This window comes from Lacerta agilis, chromosome 2 (genome assembly GCF_009819535.1).
Source record: "Lacerta agilis isolate rLacAgi1 chromosome 2, rLacAgi1.pri, whole genome shotgun sequence".
Taxonomy (NCBI): Eukaryota; Metazoa; Chordata; class Lepidosauria; order Squamata; family Lacertidae; genus Lacerta; species Lacerta agilis.
Genome location: NC_046313.1, coordinates 64,576,701 through 64,587,950, shown reverse-complemented (window position 1 = coordinate 64,587,950; position 11,250 = coordinate 64,576,701). Strand labels below are relative to the sequence as shown.

At 45.2% G+C, this 11,250-nt stretch overlaps 1 protein-coding gene across 1 annotated transcript; it reads left to right on the top strand.

The window, feature by feature from the left end:
- Nucleotides 1–4,512: 4,512 nt before the first annotated feature.
- On the top strand, nt 4,513–10,829 carry THOC3 (THO complex 3). Its single transcript, XM_033140399.1, has 6 exons — nt 4,513–4,743; nt 5,891–6,047; nt 6,642–6,846; nt 7,462–7,623; nt 8,923–9,023; nt 10,099–10,829. The coding sequence occupies exons 1-6, from the start codon at nt 4,561–4,563 to the stop codon at nt 10,260–10,262; spliced, it is 972 nt and encodes a 323-aa protein (XP_032996290.1). The 5' UTR covers nt 4,513–4,560; the 3' UTR covers nt 10,263–10,829.
- The last annotated feature ends 421 nt before the right edge of the window (nt 10,830–11,250 follow it).

The following is an 11,250-nucleotide window of genomic DNA, read 5'->3' as shown; positions in this document are numbered from 1 at the left end:
CCGACCCCGATATTATTGTTTTCCTTTCCGCGACTCGCTTACGTTGCGAACTCCGATTCGGGAGGGCGGGGCTTAACGGAGCCCCAGGGAGTTCCTCCCCGCCGCCGCCGCCTCCTTCACAAATATACACCAGGGGGTTAACGACCTTGGCTGTATTTCTCAACAGGTGGAAAGGGGGAAAAAATAGTTTGTTGTGGCTGCAGTCCAGAGTCCCCGGCCTGGATCACTCCCAAAGGAACCGGGCGCAGACAAATCAGGCACAAAGCAGCTACGGGCTTGTAGCAAACACAAACACATGATCCTCTGTGTCATTCATGGCTAGGAAAGTGTGTGATCAAGGCATGCTTGAGTCAGGTTCTTGTATTTGGCTTCAGGACAGTTATTCATCGACGCTTCCATCCAGTTCAGGCCAAACTAGGCATAACTGGCCTTGCAGTTGCAAATGTAGATACAGTACATCTTGCGGCCTAAGCAATCAAGGATACACCTTGCAGTTTAGCTATGGGATGGTGTTTCTGCAGACTCAGCACTTAACAGGCTGAAGTCAGCTGTGTATGTGATGTGATCGATTCAGAGTAGTGGCGCCCCTGAATTAAAACACTCGGGTATGGCAATCCTGAGTTATACCTCTCGGGTATCAGAAACATGTTCTGTGTAAGCAGAGTGACAGATGATGTGAGCATAGGTGTGCTGTGCTGTGCCTTTCACCTTCCAGCTTAGCCAGAAGAAACTTGGCAGATTCTCTGCGTTCCAAACCAGGCACAGGCTCTTCTTGCTGTCCTGCTAGGTACTGATAGCGGACGGTAGGTTATTGTTAAGCAGAAATGCTTCTTAGAAGCTGTTACCAGGGAACTGGCCACTGAGTGTACCACCCCACCTGATTCTAAGGTGTCAAATAAATAAAAATAAATGTTCAAAATACACAGAATAAAATAAAAAATTCCTTCCAGTAGCACCTTAGAGACCAACTAAGTTTGTTCTTGGTATGAGCTTTCGTGTGCATGCAAACTTCTTGTGATTCCTGATATCAGATTTATGTCCATTTATCCTTTGGCATAGGGTTTGTCCTGTTTGTCCAATATAGAGAGCTGAAGGCTTGATTTTGATATTGGACAAACTTGATTTTGATATTGGACAAGGTTTGATATTGGACAAACCCTACGCCAAAGGATAAATGGAATCACGAGACAGAGAAACCAGTAGGAGAACACTTCAACCTCCCAGGACATTCTATAAAAGATCTCAAAGTAGCTGTCTTAATACAAAGGAATTTCAGAAATAGCCTGGAAAGAGAAGTGGCTGAATTGCAACTAATCACCAAACTTAAAACCATGGAGAAACCTGGTCTGAACAAAGACATTGGATTCTTATCTCATTATACATGACAAAGCTATCTTTAGCCATCTCACCCTTGCCTTTCCCTGTTGTTGTTGTTCAGTCGTTCAGTCGTGTCCGACTCTTCGTGACCCCATGGACCAGAGCACGCCAGGCACCCCTATCCTCCACTGCCTCCCGCAGTTTGGCCAAACTCATGCCAGTCGCTTCGAGAACACTATCCAACCATCTCATCCTCTGTCGTCCCCTTCTCCTTTACAGGGTCTTACAGGGAAAGGCCCTGTAAGACCCTGTAAATATTGCAGTCGTTAACAGGTTTTCCACACCTATCAGCTGATCACCCATTCCCACCACCCTTCTGAGTAATACCCCTCCCCACTCCCTCACTATATTTAAGGGTCTGGTGACTTCCGTTTCAGTGTATCTGAAGAAGTGTGCATGTACACAAAAGCTCATATCAAGAACAAACTTACCGTAGTTGGTCTCTAAGGCTGAGCTGTCAAGTCTCCCGTTTTTTGCGGGAAACCCCGTTATTCCAAGCTGTTTCCCACTGCTCTCCCGGTTTGCTGAAATCCCTTAAAATTCCCGATTTTAAGGGATTTTAAGCTCCTCTCCCTCCAGTCTCTCTCCGATTTGTGCCTTGAACGATCCCACCTCTCCACACTTTTCGCTCGCTCGTTCCCCCTCCCTCCTTCCCCCAGGAGCCTTCCCTGCGACACTCACTTTGCATGAGAAAAGGTGAAACTGACACGGTGAGGTGATTACTTTCCAATCATTCGGAATGCCTTTCAAAAGAAAAGCGAGGGTGTGCGGGGGGGGGGGGAGAAGCGCTGGAAAGACCCTGGAGGTCCTCCCTCGATCAGTGCCGATTTTTAAAAAAAGTTTCTTTTTTCGTCTCTCCTCTCTTAAACATCTCCCCCACCATCGATCTCTCTCTCGCTCTGCTCTCTCAAAACTTTTCATACTCTCTCTGCCTTTCCTCCCTGCCCAGTCTTATTCCTGTTCCTCCTCATTTGTTGTAACAAACAAGCTTCTGGTTTGGGTTTTTTAAGTTGCTTTTGAAACCTCAGAGCCATATTTTGTTGTTGTTCAGGAGTTCAAAAGCATGGTTCTCATGCACCCCCTTTTATCCATACAACACTATTTTGAGGTATGGTAGGCTGAGAGATAGTGACTGGCCAACAGCCTTCCGGGGAATTTCATGGCTGAGTGGGCAATTGAATTCCTCTCTGGAACACCTATGTCATCTCTAAGAGATGCTGCTCTCTTAACTTTTCTTAATTTCTAAAACGGATTGGGGAGGAATTAAACTTCTTTTGGTAAATGCAGGAGGCAAGCTTTGGGATGGCACACAATTGTTCATTGAGGTTATTATTGTTTTGTTTTTATTCTTTTACAGATGGGACCTGGTTGCAGTGTCCTCTCCTCCTGCATGAATTTGCCTAATCCTTTTCTAAAGCCATCCAAATTGGTGGCCATCGCTGCTCCCTGTGGCAGGGAGTTCCAGAGGTTAACCGTGTGCTGCGTGAATAAGTGCTTTCTTTTCTCTGCTCTGATTCCTCTTTCTTGAGAGCTCTTTCCTGGCGCAAATTAATTTGTAGCCTGGGGGGGGGGGGTGACCGTGGCGTGGACAGTCCCTGAGAACCGTAGACTGTCCCCGGGACAGGTGAGGGTGCTGATCCCTTGTTTTCAAATCCGAAACTTGACAGCTATGCTCTAAGGTGCTACTGGAAGGAATTTTTTATTTTATTTTGTTTTGACTATGTCAGACCAACACGGCTACCTACCTGTAACTGAAAATACACAGAGTGGGTGTATATACATAGGCACATAAACCACACTATGAAATGTTTTAGGTGAGCAATCCTGAAGCCATTTTAACTCTCCTAAATTACCTCAAATATTTCTCTTAGGAGTAAGTATGGGAGGGGGTGACGCAAGCCCTAGGCTCCCGTTAAACCGTTTGAATCCCCGTGACGGGGTGAGCTCCCATTGCTCGGTCCCAGCTCCTGCCAACCTAGCAGTTCGAAAGTACGTCAAAGTGCAAGTAGATAAATAGGTACCGGTCCGGCGGGAAGGTCAACAGCGTTTCCGTGCGCTGCTCTGGTTCGTCAGAAGCAGCTTAGTCATGCTGGCCACATGACCCGGAAGCTGTCTATGGACAAACGCTGGCTCCCTCGGCCTATAGAGCCAGATGACTGCCGCAACCCCAGAGTCGTCTGCGACTGGACCTAACGGTCAGGGGTACCTTTACCTTTATGGGAGGGGGAAGTTATTTTACACTTGCAAATCCTGTAATGAAATTGCTATAAACTACTTAGAATGTAGGGGCTTACCCCTCCCTGCAATACCAGTATGTGAAGTATTTGTTAAACTGAGCATACTGTCAATGGAGCATCTCCTGAGCAACAATAGGTACAAATTTGTAAATAGTGGATTGAGGAACCCGAACCAAGGTATATAACATATCCAGACTGACCAAAATAAGGCATTATCAAGCCTTACATTATCATATATCTTGGCAAACAGGATACAAGACACATACTCTGTTGGAGACCACCTCTTTCTGTCACCACCACCACCACCATTACCATCATTTATTTATACCCACCCACTGGTTTCCCCAGGCACTCTGGACAGTTCCCAACAGAATACTAAAAAATAAAAATAAAAAAAATCAAACATTAAAAAACTTCCCTAAACAGGGACATATGTGACATATGATAGCTTTGGGTGGTCCTTGGCAACTATTTTCTTTCTTCATATCTATCTATCCAGTGCTTTCCCCCTGGCGGTACGCAGGGGTACGCATACCCTAAACATTTTGTGACTGTAAGTTTGGCCTCATTGAGGGGCAGTATTTCAATGAGTAGGAAAATGAGAGTACCCCTAAACATTTTTTGAAGAAAAAAAGCACTCTATCTTATCTTATCTTATCTTATCTTATCTTATCTTATCTTATCTTACTATCTTCACCATCCTGTCACAGCAGTCTGTGAGGGTCGATTCTTGCCCCCAAAATATTTCCGTCAAAGCGAAAGGGATTTTCTTCTATTTATGTCCGTTTCATTTATTTAAATTCCAGCCCCGCCGCGCTTGCGCGCGTGCCCCGTCTTTCCTCCGCGCGCATCTTTTTCAGAACAGGCAACGGAAGCACTAACTTTGTTACCCGGAAGAGAACGCCGCCGACAAAAGCTCCACCCGCTTCGGTTGGGCCCGGTTGCCATGGCGCTCTCCCCGTACGTGCAGTCCATGCAGGAGCTGTTCCGGGCCAACACGCGCATCCGCGAGTTCCCCGCGCACGTGGCCAAGGTCCACTCGGTGGCCTGGAGTTGCTGCGGCCGCCGCCTCGCTTCCGGCTCCTTCGACAAGACCGCCAGCGTCTTCGTGCTCGACAAGGACCGACTGGTCAGTGCTGGGGGCGCCCTTAGCCAGGCGGGGAAATAGGGAGAGCAGAGAGACCAGTTTCCACAGCCGGAGGCTGGGGTGAATCCTGGTCACTTGGGCGCCTGATTAGCAGTGGTGAATTCGCTCCCCGGCATATGGATCTCTGGGATCCGTGAGGAAAAGTCGCCGCATTTAGGGCTTTTTGGTTTAGAGGTCATGAAAGGAGTGCATAAAACTATGCGTGGCATGGAGAAAGTAGATACCATCTCTCATAACATCACTGGAAGTAGTGGGGATCCACTGAAACTGAATGGGAGATGATTTAGGACAGAAAAAAAGTGCTTCACATCACATAGTTAAACTATAGAACCGCCCCCAGTAACCGTGGTAGCTACAAACATAGGTAAAGATAAAGGGACCCCTGACCATTAGGTCCAGTCGTGTCCGACTCTGGGGTTGCGGCACTCATCTGGCTCTATAGGCCGAGGGAGCCAGCGTTTGTCTGTAGACAGCTTCTGGGTCATGTGGCCAGCATGATTAAGCCACTTCTGGTGAACCAGAGCAGCGCACGGAAACGCCATTTACCTTCCTGCCAGAGCGGTACCTATTTATCTACTTGCACTTTGACGTGCTTTCGAACTGCTAGGTGGGCAGGAGCTGGGACCAAGCAACGGGAGCTCACCCCGTCGTGGGGATTTGAACCGCCGTCCTTCTGATCAGCAAGCCCTAGGCTCTGTGGTTTAACCCACAGCGCCACCCGCGTCCCTGACAGCTGCAAACATAGATGACTTTTAAGAGAGGATTGGATAGGTTAACATGCTTCTTCCATGTTTGGAGACAGTATGTTTCTGAATAGCCTACTAGTTGCTGGAAACCACAAGGTCCTACTTTTGGGCTTCTAATATGGTTGGCCACTTTGAAAACAGGATGCTGAACTAGATGGGCCATTGGTCTGATCCAGCAGGTCTTTCTGGAGTTCTTATTCCTAAAAGAGGTTTGAACCGAAAACTGAGCACTTAGGCTTGGATGATAGTGTGCTTAGAATGATTATTAAGTCTAGTTAGGCTGCTTGTATTTCAATGGTAATTCAAAGGGTCATCATAACATTTCCCTTTTGAAAGATGTGTGTGTGTTGATTACTAGTTTAGAACTTTACTGTTTTCCCTAGGTGAAGGAAAATAATTACCGTGGCCATGGAGACAGTGTGGACCAGTTGTGCTGGCACCCCAGTAACCCGGACTTATTTGTCACTGCATCTGGCGACAAAACCATCCGTATATGGGATGTCCGCACTACAAAATGTATTGCCTCAGTGAATACCAAGGGTAGGTATCACTAATATTCACTGAAAACAAAGCTGTCCTTTATGCTTTTGTTTTGTATTTTGCAAGGGTTTACTGCTTTTAATGGAGGGCAAGTACAAGAAACCGAGCAAGATGGTCCTGAGAGGCAGTCAATCTCCACTGGCAACCTAGCCCACATGAACCATTCTTCTTTTTCTATTATCCAGGTCCATCTTTGTTGCTCATGAAGGGGATGAGATCGAAATTAACTTGTACTGTGACTGTATTTCAAAAGCGTTAGTTGAAGGTATAACTTACAGATACCATTTTATCAGTACCACTAGAAACCATTTAGAGGGTTGAGCAGGGGATGAGATTCTGAATGGTGTTTATAATGCAGCTATCTTGAGCTGCGTGGGACTGGTAGTTGGAGACCAACAGTAATTGGAGGGCCACAGGCTCCATATCTCTGGTGAAGAGAGTATAGGTAGATAAGCTGCATTTTATAGGGCTGGGTATATGTGATTATTTTAGAAGTTCATGGCTTAAAAATGCAGGAGTTGGTGTGTTGACTCAACTACTCCTGCCCCAGGAAGGAATTCAGTAGGTTCAATTTCCCCTTCCTCACTTTTACAGGGGAGAATATTAACATTTGTTGGAGCCCCGATGGACAGACTATTGCAGTAGGGAACAAGGATGATGTGGTCACCTTCATTGATGCTAAAACATATCGGTCCAAAGCTGAGGAACAGTTCAAGTTTGAGGTGAATGAGATCTCTTGGAACAATGACAACAACATGTTTTTCCTCACCAATGGCAACGGTTGCATCAACATCCTCAGGTACCCTCACCATGGCCTTTACTGGGAAGGGCAGCAAGTGAGTTGGCTGTCTTGAGTTTTGTGTAGGTGGTGGGTGGGGAAAAATACTTGTGGGGTTTACACCCAGGTGGGTGTACAAGGGAAAACTGCCTCGTGGACCTACTTAGGCCTAGGTTTCCCATCATAGAGGCACAATAAGTATGAACTCTTCCCTGATGCCACCCTATGTCCCAGCTCATACCTTTGTTTGGTTGGTACAGACCTACGGCTTTATCCCTACATTCCAGTCAATGAAACACAAGTAGTTTTGTGCCTTCCCTCCCCTCTATATCTGTCATTCCCTCTAAATTGGACATCTACACCTGTCATTTGGATACGTCTTAAACAACCTCATATTCCTGCGGGAAACTCTGTAAGTGGAATACAAAAAAAATTGTGTTATTCCTGTTGTTATTATGCAGTGACTTACAGCTGCCACAAAGCCTCCCTAGACTGGGCAACTTTTGTTGCCTCTACTATACAAGCAGGTTTTAGCTTCCATTTTGTGACCAGTAAGAAGACATTTTTAGATGTTACATAGCTAGTAAAAGGGCTGTTTTCTCCCCAACCTCACTCCATTTCTTTAACTTTCTACAGCTACCCAGAGCTGAAGCTCATCCAGTCAATTAATGCCCATCCTTCAAACTGCATCTGTATCAAATTTGACCCAACGGGCAAGTATTTTGCTACAGGAAGTGCTGATGCCTTGGTTAGCCTCTGGGATGTGGATGAGCTTGTATGTGTGCGATGCTTTTCTAGGTGAGTTATCTTGATCTGTGAACTTAATGACCTTTTTTGACCCTAGGGGTTGTCAAAATGTCTATACCATACCTTATTTTGTACTCCTGCAGCTAGGTATGTAGATTGGATAAGTAATTCTTAACCACTTGTACACTGAAGTGCTCTGAATGGGCTGTTGTTCTTGGAAGAAATAGAGTGGGAGGAGGTCATGATTGCAGTGGCGTCGCTAGCCTCTGCGCTGCTGGGGGCGGCGGCAGCAGCGCAGAGGCACCCCCCTGGGGGAGGGGCACGACGCGTGCGTCGTGACATCATCATGGCGTCACGACGCACGTGTATGCAGAAAGGGGGGATTTCCCCCTTTCCGAGGCTTTTTTTCGGCAGGGGGTGGTGACCAGCGAGGAGGGGGTGAGAAGCAATGACTTGTAAAGATACTGTCTTTCTCTGTGTTCAGTTATGATAATTTAATAAATAATCTAATAAATTGAGTACTGAACTTACTGCAAAGTTCTAGTAGTTGGGTGGGTATATGGATAGCATTGTCAGTGTGTGATTTCCAATGCTTAATTTTAAAAGTCAGAATTTCGCCATGGCTCATTTTTTTCCCACATAGTAAAGCAGCCTTTAACTAAGTCTTTTTATCTGTTGAACTTCTGGAAGTTGTTCAGTGCATGTTGTGATTAAGTTGGATACAACCTTTTTACAACATTGTGTGTAGAAATCAATTTCCCACCCTTTTAAAAATCGTGATGTTCTATCAAACCTGAGTGACAGTGGGAAAAGCAAGCTTGGAGGATTATTAGGAAAGCAGTTGGATATTAAATGACTTATATAATAACTGCTAGATGTGCAGCCACATATGGAATATGGTGAACAAAAAAGATTAAGGAGGATATGTTCAAGATCAAGAACACTTATTATTTTATATGTAACTTAAAATAAGTGGTGTGGCCTGAGAAGAGAGGAGAAAATTTTATGCCTTTCCTAATACTTTAACTCTGGCTAACACAATCTATTGGCAGAAAAGTCCGAGAAAATACAGACTGTGTGTAGCTATGTATATGTATGTGTGTGTGTGTGAGTGTAGTAATTAATGTACAACGTTTGTTACCGCAAGATATTATGGCTTCTGGCTTAGCATTAAAAGGGGATTAGACAAATTAATGGAGGATTGCTTTATCAACAATCTTCCTGTTGCTAGGAAGAAATAAAGAGGGAGAGTTCTTGGCTTTGGATGCTATTTTCATGCTTCCAAGAGGCATCTGACTGGTATCTGTCTTCTCACCCCCGGCCCTTATTCCACTTGCTCCTATATTTCAGGCTTGACTGGCCTGTGAGGACATTGAGTTTCAGCCATGATGGCAAGATGCTGGCTTCAGCCTCTGAAGATCACTTCATTGACATTGCTGAGGTAGAAACAGGTCAGTGCTCTTCTTCTCCTCACCATCTACCAAGAAAGTCAAAGCAATTCTAAAAACACATACAAGGGAATGAACTCGGGTGAAGATCATGTTGGTTTTGAATAAGCATTCACTATCAATGTGTGTTACACTTTTCCTGTCATCTACATAGCTGTCAACTTTTCCCTTTCTTTAAGGAAAATTCCCTTATTCCAAATAGGATTCCTCGCAAGAAAAGGGAAAAGTTGACAGCTATGGTCATCTACTGGAGGTTCCCTAAATTTCTTTTGTTCCATTCCAAGACCTAAAAACTTGGCAAAGCTACACATATCTGGTGTGGGGGAATCCAGGCAGAACATGCAGGAGTGGGAGGATATTGTCTCAACCAGAGGTGGGGAACTTGACAGCCCACGGGGCCTTCCCATTTGTTCTCTGCAGCAATTAGGATTGAAAATAGTCTCTTATAGGCTCCAAAAATCTTCTTTCAAGTTTAGTTGCTGCACCGGGGCATTTGTGGGGGGAGGGTTGAAGGGATAAGCCTTTCTTTCCTATATGTGATGCCCGCCCCATCCAAAATTAACCCCGCTCTGCAATTTGGCTCGAAAGAAGCCGACCTTATGAGTCGTAATCACTTAGGCTGGAAAAACGAATTGCTAGGGTGCTGTGAGAAGAGTGAGTGTGGGTGCACTGTATGGAAACATGAGTGTTTGTGTGATTCATTTTTGCTAACGCTAACCATGCCCATTTTTGTTTTTCGTGGCCACTGCTAGCACACATCCCTTGGAAGAGTTCCCATGATGTAATGTGCCTATGAAGAAAGTGCCCCATCCTTAGCCTAAGCTCTTCTCGTTCTCAAAGCAATAGTGCCTGTAATTTTATGGACCACCAGTATTTTATAAATCCCTCCTCTGTTCTTGCTGGTTGAGAGCTTTTGGCTTTGAATTGCACTTGTAATTTTATGTAAAAAGATTGTGGTGTGAAATTCTTCTTCGATGGAACTCATTAAACTGCATTCTTGTACAGAGCTGAGCCAAGGACAGGGTGTCTCAGCTGCATTTGTCTTGCTTCCTGGGTTAATTCTGTTTTTATACTTCAGGCGAGAAGCTGTGGGAAGTGCAGTGCGAGTCTTCAACGTTCACTGTGGCTTGGCATCCAAAGCGGCCCCTGTTGGCCTTCGCCTGCGATGACAAAGATGGCAAATATGATAGCAGCAGAGAAGCTGGAACCGTGAAGCTCTTTGGTCTTCCCAATGACTCATAAGAGAAGCCTCCCGGGGACTGCATTTGTAACCTGGTATTCCTAGTCAAGGCCACGTATGCATTGCTTCTCTGTTTCCAATTTTTGAGCAGGAGCAGCACCGTGGTTCGACATTCCCATGCCTAGAAAGCTTGCTTTTTGAAGTTTTTGTAAAATGCCCAACCATTCTAAAAGGCACAGAGGCTGACTGGCTGACTAAATTCTCCAATTTCTAGGCCATTAATTGCTTTTTACTGCAAAGAGGAAGGTACAGCTGCCAGTGGATTTGAGTGTCTTGTGTGCTGTGCATTCAATTAGAAAAACAATCCCTGCCCTCTAGTTTCTCAGGATGTAGCAGGCAGTCCCTCTAAATCCATGTGACACTGCCATTCTCATGACTTGTGTCTCCCTTAAAGATGGAAAGACGGGAATATACTGTTTTTTTGTTGTCACATTTGGAATCCTCCTTTCCCTTTGGAGGAGTGCGCGTCTTGCCTCCTTTGGAGGTTGTATGTGTGTGTTTCATTCCTTTTGCACCTTAGGGTAATGAAAGGACAAGGGATTGGGAATAGGGTTATTTTTTTGTCTGAACCTGTTCTTGTAATTTGGTTAATTCGTTTCAGTAAATAAAAACATAAAACCTGTCTGTGTTGTAGTTTTTAAAAAGCCAATATATTGAACTACCAGGATGTACAAATAATGCAATTCCAAGAATACCCTTCGGTGCCACTGTTTTCTCTGAAGAACAGCATAATGAAACTGGAAGGTGCAAAGAAAGGCAAATTTAGGGATGATTTTGTTTTGCATGGGGCTTCCTGGAAGCATTTGGTTGGCTGCTGTAAATTGGGATGCTGAAGTAGAATGATAATTTGGTCTAATCCTTCAGGTTTCCTGCCACAGGCACCCTAGCTGCTGGTGCTTCAACACCATTCTTCTTGGTTAAGGCTTTCTCCCACCCCTTTAATGACGTGCTTATTATGACGTTTTCGGGTCACTCCTGGGTTTGGTGCTG